The following is a 17,118-nucleotide window of genomic DNA, read 5'->3' as shown; positions in this document are numbered from 1 at the left end:
CGGCAGCCGTCCAGAGCTACGAACCGAGCTCTGGACTGTCCGAGTCGAAAGCAGCAATGCACGCCATCGGACGGAGAAGAAAAAAGAAGAGGTGGCGCTCAAATGAAAAAGAAGAAGTAGCATAGCAGTTTGGTAAATTTATGGGCCGATCTCCGTAAATTTTTATCGACACCCTTCATGAATTATTTACGGTTCCTCCCCGTGGACATTGCCGCCGGGCCGCCGGGCCCCGGGCAGCTGGCTGCCGAAGCCTGATGGAAACGGTATTTGACAACGCGGACGAGCAGAAACAGCATGGACCGTGACTTTTTCTCGGTGAGCGAGGCTGGGCGAGGGTGGGTGCCGCTCCGAGCCGCCGCTCCGCGCGACCCGGGACCCGGCTCATGGTGACAGATACGGGGAAGGAGCGCGCACTCCGAGACCCACCCCGGCCGGGCCCGACCGGACCGGCCCACCTCGGGACAATGACATGTCATGTGTGCGGCGAGCCGGGCGCAGCTGGGCCGGGCCAAGGGCCACACCGCCGTGGCGGGGTAGTAGGGCCACAACAGTGACAGGCAAGGGCCACTCTCTGCTTCGCCTGCAGCGCCATCGCGCGGGGACGGGAAAAACATTGGTGCTTTTTGCGCGCTTTGGCGGCATCCATCGGCTCCTAATCCATTACAGTAACGGCTGAAGCGGTCCGCGGAGCGAGGCGCGCTCTGGAAGGCATGATGCCTCGCGTGATGCCGTCCACCGGCCTTTTCCGCGAGTGCGATTGGAAAAGTTGGAGAGGTTTCTTCTCGGCGGACAAAGAGCGCCGAGGGGGGGGGGGACCTCGTCAAAAACAATAAAGGCTTGGAGGCTGGCTAATCGTGTCGTCGGTGAGCTCGTAAAACCGGAACCGGGAGGGAACCGAACCACGGGAGTGGCGGGCCGCCACGGCACTGTTACGGCACTGCCACGGCACTGCCACGGCACTGCCAAAGCACTGCACGCCCCACGAGGCGACGGGCTGCCTCACTGCCTGGAGCTTCCAGTGCCGGGGGATACACACCGAGGTCACCGTGCGGTGGGGGGGTCAGCACTTTACATCACTTTGGGTTAGCCAACTCCCAAACTACGGCACGGAGCGGCGCGCGGTCGGGACAGCGACAGCCCCCACCCCCGCAGAGGCTGAGGGAGTGCCGAGGGGGGAAGGGGAGGGGGGCGAATCGGACGGCTTTTCCCTGCGGCCGCAATTCGATCAGACTGGAACAGGGGACTCGAACGAACTGCAAGTTTGGCGAATTATTTCGAAAAGTCGCCGCCAATTACGTCGTCCGGCGGACTGGATCCGAGAGTCATTTTCGTCGCTCCGTCTCCTCGCGCCTGTAGGGGACGGCCCATGAGTGCGAGAGAGGCCGACGGAGGCAGGGCGGCGGAAGGAAGCTCGGCGAGTGGCAGTGCGGTCCGGGGGGAGCGGCCGGCCCGGCGGCCTGGAGGCCTGGGGTGATGAGCTGCCTGCTTGAGGAGTCGGCCGGGCTGGGGCCGCGCCGGGCCGCCGGGCCACCCAGACGGACCCAATTCCAGGCACCTCGGCCCGCCTCGGCCCCTCCGCAATTGGCCCGGAAGACTGCCGTGAGCATCCCGCCGGGAGCGCCGAGGGCCAGACCGAGGGCCGCCGCCCTTGTCCGCCACCAAGTGACCAGTCAGGCGACAAGGCGTCGGCCGTGCCTCGGCAGCCACCCCTGGGGTCGGCGGTCGCACCGCCGTCGCACCGGGCACGTAATCAAGGGGACAATGAAAACTCTTTGGCGAAAAAAAGAGGGCGCCTCGTTTTCATGCATAAAAACATGACAGGCGTGGGCTGCGCGGCGCGGCGCTGCGCGGTGCTGCGCGGGGCGCGCGTGTTTTGGGGGAATATCACCGCGTCAACGCGGCCCTCAGGTAGCGGAGTAACAGGTGAAGTGAAGTGTGCTGGCGCGGCGCGGCGGCGCGGCCGGGTGCCGCCGGTGGCGTGCGAGGCCGGTCCCACCCATGCGTGCCCCCTCTCGCCCCGCCACCCCCGCCACTCCCTCCACGCCCCACTGCTCTATAAATCGGCCCTCCGGATGAGTCGCGGCGAGCACGCAGCACGCAACCCCGAAAGCCAAGAGGCGAGAGCGAGAGGCGCGGTCTGGAAGCCCTTTGTGCGTCAAGGAGGGCTAGGCGAGGAGGGGTCCGGGCCAGTGGGCCAGAAGCCCGACGCAGGCGGCCGAAACTCTAGACGCGTTTTGAGCACCAGAGTGGCGTCTAGAGTTTCGGCCCCTGCGTCGGAAGAGCAATCCATTGGTGGGGTCACTAGTTCGGTTCGAGTCCCATTTAGCGACTCTGGAGCTGCGTCCAGAGTTTTGTCCGCCTGCGCCGGTCTCCTGGTCCACTGCGCGCCCCCAGCCCCCGTGCTCCCCGTGGCTGATTCTCGCTGCTAAGACGGCCATTCGTCGCTTGGCCGGCGGGTCGGCCTTCGGCCTGGCCGACGGTGCTCCATAGCCCTGGCTCCCGCACTACAGCTGCAAGTTTTTCCCTCCAAACGACCCGCCAGCCTCGCAGCCTCGCTCCGCTCCCCGCCCTCGTTCCCCGGCCGGCACGGACATTTACTTGATGTCCTTCGTGCTGCAAGGGGCGCCGCGCCGGGCCGGGGGACGCCCAGGGACGCCCAGGGACGCCGTCGTCCTTTCAGTTTTCGCCGTGACACGGTTGTTAATTACGCCGGTAAATTCCCGCCGGCAGGCTTGCCTGGGCTCGCCACGGCCAGGTTTATTTTCAGCCACCCACAATTAATGAGGGTTTAAGAAAGTGCAGTTACTCGGCGCGCTACTCGCCCGCTGCCGCCCCCGAACACAATGTGTACTGTACTTTGCAGCGACTCTGCTTTACATTCATATTTGTTTCGATTCATGCACAGTTTTGCTCCGTGCCGTAGTACACTTTCGCGTGTTTTGGGCGGGGGGGGGGGGTTAGAGAGCGTGTTTGTTGAATGTTGGGCAAAAAACTGCTGTCATAATATATTTGGCGCAGACAGCTGGAACCTCTGGGACCCCCGTGACAACACATGTGTCATTCCTTTCTCGATTTATAACGCGTGCGCTTCTTGGCTCGTGGTTTATACATGAGGGCTTGCTGGCGGCCAAACATTTTTAAAATGATAATAAATATGGGCGGCGGTGATGCCTGCGAAGTAGCCGAGGAGGGGTGCTCTGCATCCTGACCAGCGCGCTGCCCTTTGAGGCACCACGGTTCTTCGGTCCCAAACACCTTGCAAAGGTCCGGCAGGGGGGGATGCGCTGCTTTTGTCGCAAGCTGCAGTACAACCAAAATCAAAAATCAAATAATTTAAGGGAAAATCCTCTTTCTTTTAGCTTTATACCTGCTGATCGGTGAAAGGATGTTTTGCCTGCTCTCGTTGCTTCCCGACGGACGCTGAAACAAAAGTGGTCCGCTGCGCTGCGCCGCGTCCCCGGAGGCGGCTCGCCCGGCCCGACCTTAATGAAATATGGAGCTGCACCGGCGGAACCGGGAGCCAGGCAGCGCGAGCCAGAGCCAGGCAGCCAGGCATCCCTGCCGGAACCGGACGCATTCCGATTGGCCTGCTCGCCGCGGCTGGCCGGCGGCCCGGGCGTGTCAATGGCAGCGTCCCTTCCTTCCGGCGGGCATTGCCCGGCGTGGCCCGGCATTGCCGTTACATCGGGACGATTTAGCCCGCTTCCCCGCCGGCGGCGCTTTTGTGAACGTTCTCCCGCCCAAAAAAAAGGGAAAACAACATAATAATGCGCTCGCCGGCTATGCGGGATGGTCGGATCATTTCCGGCCAGGCAGCGTCCACCGGGGGGATCGCCCCTGCCTCGGCACGCCGCCACGGCGCCACGGCCGGTCGGGGATAGGTATTCCTGGAGTTGGCGGAGGAATGCCGAATGGGAGGCGGCCACTCCGGCCCCGCTTGTTGTTGTTGTTGTTGTTGTTGTAGCTGCCGGGGATTTGAGGTTTCGGCCCAACGCGCCGTGATCGCAATTTCCGACCCCTGCTGGCCGCCTAAGGCCATGTCTGTGCCCGCCGGCCCGTGAACACGAAAAAGAGAAGGCCGATTGGATTTTTCGGTCTTCATCCCCCTGACGATATTATCAGATTAATGTGCGACGCCTCCTTCACGACATTGTGTGCTCAGAGGGGAGGGGTGGGGGAGACGCGGTGAACGGGCTGGGAGACGCTTTCAACGGTGTACTCTCTCTCGATCATGAGATACTACGACGCACCCCGAGCCGACCCACACCCCGGCCGGGCCTAGCCGGGCCTCCCTCCCCAATGCCGAGGTCCAGTGAGCCTTCACGGGGATGTGGGCACCAGGGCAGTGGAGTTGGAGGGGGGCAGGTGGAAAGGGTTGGCCCTGGTTGGCCCGAGGGCTCTCATGAAGCGTTCAGGTCGGCTGCATCCGCGCACCGGGAGGCCGGAATACTCGCAAGACTGCCGCCACGCCGCGCCACGCGCTGCGGCCTTGGACTCGGCCGCTGGCACACTCTGAAAGAAACCGGAAAAGCGCCAAAAACGCGTTTGGACACCACCGCCACTCGAACAGCGTACTCGAAGCAATTTTCAAAATAGCTTTGCATTATAATGCCTTTTCCTTGGATACTGTTGGAGGGGCCCATAAATTCCTATTCTGTCAGGCAGCCTGTGTGCCCCCTTCCCTCCTCTCTCGTTCCCTCTCCGACAGGGTAAAAGGAACGAGAAGGAAGGCCCACTTCGGTAATATTGCCACTTTTAACACCGCCCAGTCCGGAGTGGCCGAAGTGCTGGCAGACGGAGGCGGAAACGTCTGAAGCGGCCGAGGCTGCGGCTGCGCTGGCGAAGGCCGTGGCGGAGGCCGTGGCGGAGGCCGTGGCGGAGGCCGTGGCGGAGGCCGTGGCGGAGGCCGTGGCGGAGGCCGTGGCGGAGGCCGTGGCGGAGGCCGTGGTGGAGGCCGTGGCGAAGGCCGTGGCGGCGCTGGCTCGGAAAATGACCTCATCTAGTTTCATATCCCCGACGAGGACCCTTCTTTATGCAGCTCGCCTGCGTATTTCAAGCAGGAGGCCTCTCTCGATTTCCGCTGCATGAATAGCGATTTTAAAACGTCGCATATTTTGAAATGAGCGAAAACAGAAATAACTCTCCGCAATACATTGGAGCATCTTGCTGTGCGTTAATTAATCCAGGCCCTTTTTGTTTCTCTGTTGCAGAACTTGAAGAACCAGATCATGACGACCAACCTGTGGGTCGAACAGGTAAGCCAGCATCACACTCCTCTCGTGATCCGCTCGACGCCAATTTGCGGTGTGGTCGTCCTGCGCTCCGGTATGCATGGCCTAGATGGCCCGGCAGCCTCCAGGAACCCCGGCGGCAGGGTCCAGCGGCAGTCTGCAGGGCTCCAGGACGTCGTCAGTTACCCTTTCCGTCTACCACTGCCCGACTGTCCCACATCCGTACCCCTGTCCGTCTGATCCGTCTGTCCTTCCGTCTGTCTGTTTGTCTGTCTGTCTGTCTGTCTGTCTGTCCTTCTGTCTGTAGTATGTCTATCTGTCTGTCCGTCTGGCGGACTCTATGCCGCCGCTTGACTGGTTCGTGCCGCCTTCCCACCCTTTTTCCCTGAGCCAGTGAGCGTCGCACGGATCCATACAGTGTATGAGAATGCCGAGTTTCTTGTCGGTGTGTGTGTGTGTGTGGGGGGGGGGGGGGGGGGCTGATCCCATGAGGCGTACGTGCAAGGATAACTGTGTATGAAAGAGGTTGTTTGAATTCCAGGTGTGTGTCGGTGAGTAGCGGAGCTGTGTGAGAGCAATTAGGGGACTTTGAGACATTTAATAAAGGCGTTTAATGTAACACCAATTACAAACAGCGATTACGTCGTCTCGTGCCAACGAGCGCGCGGCGCCAACTTTGTTTCGGCGCTTTTTGTAGTGTGTGCGTAAGGGCGTAATCGAAAGCAATTATTTGTTTTTGCCCGTGCAGTTGGTACGTCACGCTTATGACGCGCGCTGCGTGCCGTATGTTGGCAGCCCCACTGTAAATTTATGGGTGCGCCGAGGTTGGCGCCACTGACGCGGTTTGTTGTTTCCCGTGTAATGAATGTTGCTCACGTCACGTTCCGTGTGTGCATGTGTGTGTGTGTGTGTGTGTGTGTGTGTGGGGCGCGAGAGTTTGAAAAGAAGAAAGGCCTATATGGGAACAGCTCGAAGCAGCGGGCACACAAAGGAAAATGCTTACTAAGATGGTGAACGTAGCGCGGAAACGAAAAAGTAAAATCGAAACTCTTTATCGATATATTTTTGCGAGCGAGCTAGGCGGCTGTTACCTATAGAATACGTACGCGAAGGCGAGGGTGTTTGTCGGTGAACGTAAATGTGTGTGCGTGTGTGTGTGTGTGTGCGCGCGCGCTTCCTCCGCCGGCAGCAGTTGGCACTCCTGGCCGTTTACATGCCAATGTTATCCCCATCTTTGTGTGCCCTAGGGCTGCCCTGACTCGGGGGCTCAAGTTTGTTTTCTGTTTCAGTCGTGGTACGACTACAAGCTGCGCTGGGAGCCCAAAGAGTACGGCGGCGTGCAGATGCTCCACGTGCCCTCGGACCACATCTGGAGACCTGACATCGTGCTGTACAATAAGTAAGTTGAGCCGCTTCCCTCATCCGCTTCCGTGCCGATACATTAATGAAAAAAAAACTTTCATCCGCAGTTCTTTTTTTTTACGGTTTCCAAACAGAAAAGTGCCGTATTTTATTTTTGATGATTTTTTTTGTGTGTTTCGACGAAAACAGCGGAAAAAATTGATGTGTGCGATGATCATGTCCAACTTCGTGTGCCAGACACCTCGAGACACCTTGTCCTCCAAGTTGCTTCTTTTTTTTTTTCAAAGTAACACTTCGTCTTTGTTTTGCAAATTCGCTGGCTGCGCTGGCTGCGCTGGCGCCCCGCCTGGCGCGCAGCCTTGCGGCCCACGGTGCCCTCCGCGGTGCCCTCCGCGGTGCCCTCCGCGGTGCCCTCGCGGTGCCCTCCGCGGTGCCCTCCGCGGTGCCCTCCGCGGTGCCCTCGTTAGCGGCTTCTTCGCCCCGACGAAGCGCCAAGCGCCAAGCCAAGGCATCAAATGTTAGTCGGCTCGAGACGCGAGTAGGGAAAGTGTACGCGGGCGGAATGGGGGCGGCCCACAGTGGGCCAGAGGACCGGCGGAGGTGCGGCCAAAACTCTAGACGCGTTTTGAGCTGCAGAGTCGCTAAATGGGACTCGAACCGAACGTGTGACCCCACCAATGGATTGCTCTCCGAACGAGGAATCCATTGGTGGGGTCACACGTTCGGTTCGAGTCGTATTCAGTGACTCCGGATCTCAACGGGTCTAGAGTTTTGGCCGCCTCCACCACCGGTCTTCTGGCCCACTGTGCGGCCAGCCAGCACTAGCCAGCAGGCCCTACAGTGCAGAGCCTGCAGACGAAAGGCGGAATTACAAACCGAGGGCTGCACCGACTCCTAGACCAGTGAAAAACAAACTTTCGCTGACAACTATTTCGCAATGACAAGGCGCTGGACCTGTTCCTGTCGGTATTCGTGTTCCCCGACGTTCCCCGTCCGACGGAACAACATCCTCAACACCTTCCAACGTGAGTTAGTAGTTTCTTCACGGCGCCCCAACTCCTCCAGGAATTCGTTCCACAACGGGGAGAGACTAAAGCGACGCGGCCTAGAGTCAAGTCGAACAACTCCCCCCACCCGCCACCCCCCGCCGCCGGCCGGAGAGGGCCTTCCCGCCTGAGTTTGCTCTTATTAATTAAGGGCCCTGCGTTCTCTGCCGAAAACTTCATGATGGTGATATACTTTTTCGGGCCAAACTTTTGCTCCGCCGCAGAGATAGTAGCCACTGTGGTACAGAATTACTCACTTTTCGTTTGCCACTCGGGTCGGCCCTGCCAAGGCTCTGGCCGCCCTGGCCAAGGCCCTGGCCGTTGCAATCCACGCGGAGCCTCGCGCGTCCATTTAGCGCTGCCGAGCGGTTCCGAAGAGTCGTTCTGTCTCTGTCGCACTCATCGGGACGTCTCATGGTGGGGACGAAACTATATACTACTCGGCATCGCCCGGCAGGACGGCGCGCTTTAGGAGTTACATCGAATCGGTCAAGATTGAGGGACGGCGCACAGTGGGCTGGAGGCGGCCAAAACCCTGCACGCGTTTTGAGCTCCAGTCTCGCTAAACAGGACTCGAACCGAACGTGTGCCCCATCAATGGATTCCTCATTGGTGGGGTCACTCGTTCGGTACGAGTCTAGTGAGTCTGGAGCTAAAAAACCGTCCGAGATTTTGACCGCCTCCACCGGCCTTCTGGCCCACTGTGCGGGCGTAAACCGCGTTTACGTAACATGTGGACTGAAGCGGGGCGGGGACCCTAATTGGTAGCGAGGGGCTTATTATTTTTTCAGCCGAGGCAGGGCCCCGCCGGGGCCGCGGCAGGCCGGGGTCCCGTTCGGGTGGCCGCGGTCGAAGCGACAGCGCGACAGCAGCCAGGGCTCGGAAAGGGAGGCGCGGCCGACAGACAGCTGCAGCCAGCCTAATCAGATGGGGCGGCCTTATCACTTGTAATTATTCCGAAGGCCTCTCGCCCGTCCGCTTCCGTCAGCTGTCGTTGCTCTGTGTGTCTCCTCCTTGTTTGCCCCCGTGCGAAACGCCGCGGCGACCCGTGAGCACCACTTCAGTCCCTTCAGCGCTCTCTCTCTTTCTCCCTCCCCTCCCTCCCTCCCTGTTTTTTCCTCGGGGAGACACTGGGGAGCCACGGTCCACGGCCCCAGCCACGCCCCACGCCGCCACTCACCACGACCTCGGCGGAGAGCCACACAGTGGCGCACCGCGCCCGACCCCGCAGCCCCGCCACGAGGCCCCGCAGTGCTCATGGCAGTCACGGTCATGACTGTCATCGCTAATGAGGCGAGTCTGGAATCATCACGAGACGGACGGCGACGACGGCGACGCACCCTGGAGTTGCCCGCGCTGCCCAGGGCCTGGGCGGAGGCCTGGGCCCTCAAGGCCGCCACCCTGCCTAGCAAACAACTCCAACTTTTGCTCCTTTCGGTTTAGTGGTGTGCTGGCTGCTGGCGGCGCTGGCGCAAGGGGTACCCACCTCAAGATAATCATCGCACGTCTTGTTGGTAATCAGTGAAATAATCAACATCATCCAATGAAATGACAATCATACTTTCGGGGATTCAATCACTTTTGACCATTTTTGTGAGACCACTGCTCCCAAAGTATCAGCGGTCAAAGCCTCCCCGAGGCGGGGAATAAAAGAGTAGGGTCTTCAGAATAGTAAGGCGTCGAGGGAGGCCTTTGACCGCAACTAAATTGGATGCAGTGACGGCTCAAAGTCAGCAAAAACGGTGATTTTCTGAAATTCATTCACTGTTTGACTATTTTTGCGAGACCACTGCTCCCAAATTATCAGCGGTCAAAGCCTTCCCGAGGCAGGGCATGAAAGAGTAGGGCAGTGGTTCTCAACCTTAGGGTCGCGACCCCAAGTGGGGTCGCGAAAAAAATTTAAGGGGTCGCGGCGAGGTAGCTGGGGTCGTGTTTTGGGCCGATTTTAAGCAGCCACTGCGTCTGATCCGAGGCGGGCATTTTGCTCCCTCAACCGGCAATTGGTCTTTGAACCTTCCTTTAGCATGCCTTTGTTACGGAGTGTGATTATCAGTCTTAGTTTGGGAGCAGTATTGTCTCAAAGTTTACCAAAACGGTCAGAAATGTCTTTGAAAAATCGTGTTTTGGGCCTATTTTAAGCAGCCACTGCGTCTGACCCGAGGCGGTATTTCGTCCTCCTTCAACGGGCAATTGGTCTTTTGGGAAATTCTTTTAGCATGCCTTGTTACGGAGTGTGATTATCAGTCTTAGTTTGGGAGCAGTATTGTCTCAAAGTTTGGGCCCAAACGCTCAGAAATGTCTTTGAAAAATCGTTGTGCCTGTTTGGTCAACTTTGAGACAATATGCTCCCAAACTAAGACTGATAATCGCATTCCGTAACAGAGGCATGCTAAAGGAAGGTCCAAAGAACAATTGCCCGTTGAGGGAGCAAAATGCCCGCCTCGGATCAGACGCAGTGGCTGCTAAAAGGGGTCCCATGGGTAAACTTTCCTGGGGGCCAACGGAAATTGGGTCCCAAATAAGACTGATATCGCACTCCGTAAAGGGGGAACCGCTGGAAGGGGCTTCAGAAATAGGCGTGGGAGAAAAGGCCTATGACCGGGGATGCTAAAGGATGGTGACCGTCAAAGTCGCAAAAACGTTTTTCCCGGGAAAATTTTTGTTTACTATTTTTGCGAGACCAGCCCAAAAAGGGAAACCCCCGGGTGGAGTAGGGGGCTTCAGAATAGTAAGGCGTCGAGAAAGGCCTATGACCGCAACTAAATTGGATGCAGTGACCGCTCAAAGTCAGCAAAAACGGTGATTTTCTGAAATTCATTCACTGTTTGACTATTTTTGCGAGACCACTGCTCCCAAATTATCAGCGGTCAAAGCCTTCCCGAGGCAAGGCATGAAAGAGTGGGGTCTTCAGAATAGTAAGGTGTCGAGGGAGGCCGTTGACCGCAACTAAATTGGATGCAGTGACCGCTCAAAGTCAGCAAAAACGGTGATTTTCTGAAATTCATTCACTGTTTGACTATTTTTGCGAGACCACTGCTCCCAAATTATCAGCGGTCAAAGCCTTCCCGAGGCAAGGCATGAAAGAGTGGGGTCTTCAAAATAGTAAGGCGTCGAGGGGGGCCTTTGACCGCAACTAAATTGGATGCAGTGACCGCTCAAAGTCAGCAAAAACGGTGATTTTCTGAAATTCATTCACTGTTTGACTATTTTTGCGAGACCACTGCTCCCAAATTATCAGCGGTCAAAGCCTTCCCGAGGCAAGGCATGAAAGAGTGGGGTCTTCAGAATAGTAAGGCGTCGAGGGGGGCCTTTGACCGCAACTAAATTGGATGCAGTGACCGCTCAAAGTCAGCAAAAACGGTGATTTTCTGAAATTCATTCACTGGGGGCTAGAGGTGAACGTTGCGGAGGCTGCTCTCACTACTCACGTCACTGGCTGCCAGTCCATGCCAGTCGCCCCGTTGTTGTATTGTCGCTGCGGTGCTGCGAGGCGCTGCGAGGCGCCGCGGCCCCCGCCTGCCTGCCACGGCACTGCCATGCCAGCCAGCCCGCCCGGCGTCAACAGGCAATTGTTTCGCACTTTGAAAGGCGCGCACCAAAAGATCTCCCAGAAGGATGGGGGGTCGTTCTGCGTCGCACGTCGCCCCGCGCCTGTGGCACGCTGCTGCAGGCGTGGCAGCAGGCGGAAAGAAGGGAAAGGAATAAAACGGAACGCGCCGTACACGGCGTTTGCTTTTCAACGGCTGGAGCGTGCCCCACCCACACCTTCCTCGCCTCCACCTGGCGGGCAGGCAGGCAGGCAGGCAGGCAGGCAGGCAGGCAGGCAGGCAGGCAGCCAGGCAGGCAACAGCAGGCGACGGGGCAGTGCCGAATCCCGGCCCAAGCCAGCCTCCCTCCCAGGCCTTCGATACAGCCGCCCGGTTTCTCATTAATTTCCCAGTAGAGCCTGGCGTAAGGGGTGGAGGGGAGGGGGAGGTGCACTGCGCACGGCCTGCCGCACGGCCTGCCGCAGGGAGCGATGGCTAATTTTTGCGATCGGATAATGATGCTGGCGATGCTGGCGTGCTCGAGGCGCGGAGTTTACGGGTTTTATTTTCATTTTTCCTGGTAATGAACAACGCGCAGCACATCTCCCCTCCGCAAGCCCTCGACGGCGGAGTGCAGCGCGGCGCGGCGCCAGTGCGATTTCCACAGTGATTGGCAAAGTTGGTCCGGTCTGCGCGTCTGGGCGTCGAGTGGCCGAGCGAAGCGGGTCACAGCAGAGTGCGGGGTCAGGCCGGTCAGGCCGAGCTGGCAGCAGCCAGGCAGCAGACAGGCAGCAGCCCCAGCGGCCAGGCCAGGCCGCTTCATCCCTCGATAGCGCGGCGTCCACCCGGCCACGCCAGCCCCGCCAGCTACGCCTGGGCAGCATGGGGCTATCATATGATAATTAAAGGAAATTTATGTAGAGGCAAGGAGAGCAAGCGGCGTGGACTTGGCCGCGTCCAGCCAGCCTCCAGCCAGCCTCCAGCAGCCGGCCTAGCAGCCGGCCTCCAGCTCCAGGGACCGGCATAATGAGCCAGCCTCGCCTCCGCGCCAACACCTGCTTATACTGATTGTCCTGGGGCGGGCTTCGCGCCCCGCTTCGCTTGCTTCGCTTGCCGGCACTTCGCGCCCCGCCGTCGCGGTGCGATGCGATGCGGTGGCGAGCCGAGGCTGGCGGAGGCTAGCAACGCTGTCCCCGGGCGAGGCTAGGCGTGCCGACTAGTGCCGGCCAGGCCATTAGACCGGCGTCCACTGTCCCCAGGCCCCGGTCAGGCCAGGCGGGGTGGCCCGGCGGGCCGCGGTGTTGACGATATACGGGGGCCTCGGGGGGCCCCAGGGCTGCCGAGGAAACAATCTCGCTCGGGCCGCCACGCCCCGCCGCCCCGCCGCCCCGCCGCGGCCCCCAGTAAGTAGAGGCAAGTCCTTCCCCAAAGGGACCGCCCCGCCCCGCTCCGCGCCGCGCCCAAAATGAAGAGAAAAAGCATTGGCGTCGGAAAGTCTTTCAGAGTAACGAGCTGCTTCTCATTAAACGCTGTCGTATGCTGATTTATAAAGTATTCACGATGCGATACAAAAAGGGTGGTCGCGGCGCGGTCGTATGTACAGTGGAGTCCCTCCCCGCGGCTCCAGCGGCTCCAGCTCCAGAGCCACGGCCGATGGAGAAATGAGTGGCGTGCAGATGCCGCAGATGCCGAGGGAAAAAATGAGGCGGCGAGGCGCGCGTTTGAGCCGCTGTCGCGTCGCGCTGTCGCGTCGCGCTGTCGCGTCGCGCTGTCGCGTCGCGCTGTCAGCGACCGGGCGCGCTGCCAAGACCCATGTTCCGGAGCACGGTGCCGCCGCACAGCGCGTCGAGGATGTCGTTGAAGTTGCTGAGAGGCCGCTGCGGCCGGCCCGCGACCCGGCCCAGCAGCAGGCTGGGGTTCGCGTCCACGCCGTCCCCGCCGTCCACGCCACTGCCGCCTCGCGGCTCGCCGCTGCGAAGCCGGCGACTGGACTGCGTCGGCCTGGCCACCTGCACCGCGGAGGGGCTCCTTGAGGACGCGCGCCACCACGACGACGGCCTTGTCCGGCACCGCGCAGTGGGCCAGGAGACCGGTGGAGGCGGCCAAAGACGCGTTTTGAGCTCCAGAGTCGCCAAATGGAACTCGAACCGAACGTGTGACCCCGCCAATGGATTGCTCCCCGAACGAGGAATCCTTTAGGAGTGACACTACGTTCGGTTCGAGTCCCTTTAGCGACTCTGGCGCTCAAAGCGCTTGGCCTTCGGCCGCCTCCCTGGGCCAATGTGCAGCGGGACGCACCGCGCCGCTGGCGAGGGCCTGGCGGTCGCCCTTGGCGGCCTGTCGCCGCGGCCGCAGCTTGGTGGTCCTCCGGGCCGCCTGCTTCTGGGTCGCGTCCTTGGTCGCGTCGGACGGGGACGCCGCAGGGACCGCCGAGGCCGCCGCCCCGCCGGTCCGCGGAGGGCGGGGTGGGCTGGACCCTGGAGGGCCGGCCTTTGGGGGGTCCTTTCGGGCACCCTTGACGCTGCTGCCGGCGCTGGCCGTGGACGACGTCGCCTTCCGCGCCGCGGAGCTCCTTCTGAGGCGGGCGCCGCGAACCCTGTGCAGCGTAGCCAAGTGTAGTGGCGTCACCAAGGGGGCCCAGCCTCAAAGGACCAAAGGGCTAGCGGCGCCGGCACGGCCAGCACTGCGCAGCGGCCCGAAAATGGCCTCGTACCTTCGGGTCCTCGTCGCGTTCACCTCGCTCGAGGCCACGGTGCTGGGTGAGTCACTGGAGGTCGTGTCGCGGTCCTGTGGCGCAGGGGGCCGGTTAGGGGTGGGTGTTAAACATGCCTGCGAAACGGCACGGCGCGCGAAGAGAAAAACTCGTTAACTTCGTTAACATTTTCGCGAATTTTTGCATTTGTTTGGGGGAAATTAGTAAAATTTGTGTGAAATCTTCTGAAATTTCAGTAAAGTCCTTTTCGTTTTTTAAGTGCAAGTTTTGGATAAGTTGTTTCCTCCTCGTTGCGGCACCAGTAGCCACCTCGATGCGGCGCGAGGCTCTAGTCGAGGCCCTGGTGGAGGCCCTGGTCCTGGCTCCCTGCGCGCCCCGCCGCGACGCGCTCGACCCGAGCTGCTGGCCTGCAGCAAGACAAGCAAGGCAAGCAAGGCAACGGGGTGACTGTCCAGTTCCTGTCCGGGAACGCCTCCGTCTCGGCCTCGGCCCGCCACCCTCACCGGATGAACTCATCGCCAGGCTGACGAGCGAGCTGGACGGGGGATCGCGGTCGAGGTCCGCCCCGCCCTCGGCCGCCTCGCCCGCTGGAATGCCTCCAGGAGCCGGGCCGGGCCGAGTGAGTGGAGCCGCCGAAGCCCGGGCCGTGATTGCAGCCGCGGCTGGAAGCCCTCCAGGACCTGCAGGCCCCGCAGGCCCCGCTGCTTGTCCGGGGGGCTGGGGCTGCGGGGGCTGCGGGGGCTGCGGGGGCCGCGTGGGCCTCTCTAGCTGCGCCTGCTGGAGCACGGGGATTGTACGCTGACAGCTCCGAGGATTAAGGCCAAGGCAGCCAAGGCGGCCGGGCCTGAGGCCAGCCAAGATGGATGGACTTAAAAGAGTCGCCGACACGGCGTTCGCCGCGGCCCCTGCCCTGCCCCGCCCCGCCGCGCGTCCCCCGCGTTGTCCTCGCCGTCATGCATGGCGTGGGGCGCAGTGGTGCACTACTAGGCCGCCACTCACCAGTCGCCACCTGCTCGTCGTGCCCGTCGACGCCCACGTCGCCACGCAGTTCCTTCGGCACTTCATCCCATCCGACCCGAGCGACCCCCGCGCCGCTTGCCGCGCGTCGAGTTGACTCAGATGTCGCTCCGACGACTTTTCTCCTCAAGCTTATCCCCCCTCCCCGGTCCTCAATTACGCCCCCCTCCCCCCTCCGCTGCGCGTCGCCCCTGCGATTTGTGGACACACGGCTTCGCCGGCAAACACCGTGGCCCCGGGGGCAGAGGGGCGCGAGTAGGCCGTCGGACGGCGCAGGCAGGGCAGGCAGCGCCGCCAGAGTGATAGTGTTTAGGTGATTAGTGTTAATCCGTTCGGACAACTGCGTCGCGCGGCACGGTGAGCCAGCCCGGCCGATCGATCCATCACACGGGAGTGGCATTGGCATCCCGGACACCCGGATACACCCCTGCACGGCCCTACAGGCTGCGGCACTGCGGGGCCGCCGGGGGCCGCGGTGCAACATGAGCCCCTCGGAATGCTGACTGTCATCCCCTGCAGTCTGATTCCGAGCGACGCTACGTCTCCCTCGCACCGCGATGCGGCGATGCGGTGCCCCGGGAGGGAGGGGGGAGGAGGGACGGAAGACACTCCCCAGGGCCTTACCACCTCGCCGTGCTGCTGCCCACCCTGCCGACAGCAAAACACAGTCATTTCCTGGCCGGCGGAGCGGTGGCGGCGTGTGGCCTTGACGTGGCTTCTGCGGTCGCAGAGAGTGTCACCTGAGCGGCGCTGTGGTGGTAGTTGCCGGTGAGGGTGAAGGCCTTGGCGGTGGGCTTGGCGGCGTGGTCCTGGCACGGCGCGCTGCGGCAGACAGACAAGTGGCTAGCTGCCGATCGCACACCTTGGCCACGCCACGCCACGCCACGCCACGCCTTAACCGCGGCCGACCCTTCCGGAATGCTGCGTCCGGTCCAACTTGACTCGCCTCCCCCTCCCTCTTCCCTGTCCGGTCAGGAGCAAGCAATCTTTCCGGTGCGACGGCGCCCTCTCGCGACGGCCCGCCGAGACTCTTTGGGCAATCGAATGGAAGGCCTCCCAGCCGCAAGCGGCGAAGCGGGCGAAGCGGTGGCAGCGGCGGCAGCGGCGGCGGCCCAACAGCCTGGCCCGGCCCGCTGGGCCCCGAGTCGGCCCGGCCTCGGCCCGGCCCGGACAGTTAGGACCAAGGACCCTCCCGGAGCCTCCCCTCCGGTCCCCTCCGGTGTGGCCTCCACCGCCTTGCGGCCTATTGGCGTTTCCTTTTGCTCACTCAATCAAACGGTTCGCCCGCCGCGTCTCCTCGATTGTGTTTATTCTTTCCTTTTCTTGCACCTTCTCCTCTTTCGCTATCAGTCGGTTACCTGTCCCGGTCCGGCTCGCCTGGGTGGGCGGTGGAGCAGCGGCAGTATCCGGGGGGCGGCGGGGCGGGCGGCGCCTGCACCCCGTACAAGTAGCCCACGGGGTGGTCGTTGGAGTCCCCAAACAAGTCCTCCAGTTGCGGCCGAGAGCGGCGCGCTGCAGGGCCTGGCGTAAGGGACGGACGCGCCCAGTCGTTACTTCGCTCTCGGAGAGGCCCTCGATGTCCAGCGCGGTGCTGCGCCTGGCTGCGGTGCACCGGCGCCCGGTCGATGGGTGCGCGTGGTGAAGCACCGGGTGGCTCGGCGGCCCGACCACCCCAAGGGGTGCAGGCCGTGCCCGGATAATGGCAGCATCTTGATGACGTCACTCGCACACTTGATGCCCCTGATCCACTCGGCCGTCCTTAAAATACTTGCCAAACTGCGTAACTCTGCCGATATTGCAATATGTGCCTGCTTAGCCCTGCCCTGCCTCGGTTGCCTCGCCCGGGCGCAGTGCCCTCCTCCCTCCCACGCATCCCTCTGCAGTGCACTTTGAAGGGCCCGCTGGAATGCGCCCCGCCCCCTCCCACCCCGCCCCGACCCCTGGGGACGGCCCAGGCACGCCCCCGCCGCTCCCCCGCGCCGCCAAAGAATCCCGTGCGAGTCCCAGCCAGGGCCCGGCCAGGGCCCAGGGCGCGCGGGCGAGGTCAAGTCCCTTTGAAGCAAAGTGTGCCCACCGGAAGGGACCTTGAGTAGGGCAGAAAGGAGAGGAAGGACGGGCTGCATGGCGGGGCGGGGCGGGGCGGGGCGGGGCGGGGTGGGGCGGGGCGGGGCGGGGGGGGTGGGGTGGGGGGGGTGGGTTGGGGTGGGGGCATCGAGTGGCGT

At 61.7% G+C, this 17,118-nt stretch overlaps 1 protein-coding gene across 2 annotated transcripts in view; it reads left to right on the top strand.

The window, feature by feature from the left end:
- LOC117641725 (acetylcholine receptor subunit alpha-like) overlaps positions 1-17,118 on the top strand; it is a 100,666-nt gene that overhangs the window by 60,128 nt on the left and 23,420 nt on the right. For both annotated transcript variants that reach the window (XM_034379282.1, XM_034379283.1), the window contains exons 2-3: positions 5,211-5,255; positions 6,521-6,630. In XM_034379282.1, the coding sequence (XP_034235173.1) occupies positions 5,211-5,255; positions 6,521-6,630 (155 nt within the window). The remainder of the gene's footprint in view (positions 1-5,210; positions 5,256-6,520; positions 6,631-17,118) is intronic.

The sequence above is a fragment of the Thrips palmi genome, unplaced genomic scaffold, assembly GCF_012932325.1.
Source record: "Thrips palmi isolate BJ-2018 unplaced genomic scaffold, TpBJ-2018v1 HiC_scaffold_15, whole genome shotgun sequence".
NCBI lineage: Eukaryota > Metazoa > Arthropoda > Insecta > Thysanoptera > Thripidae > Thrips > Thrips palmi.
Note: the sequence above shows the minus strand (reverse complement) of the source record. Positions and strands in the feature narration are given on the sequence as shown.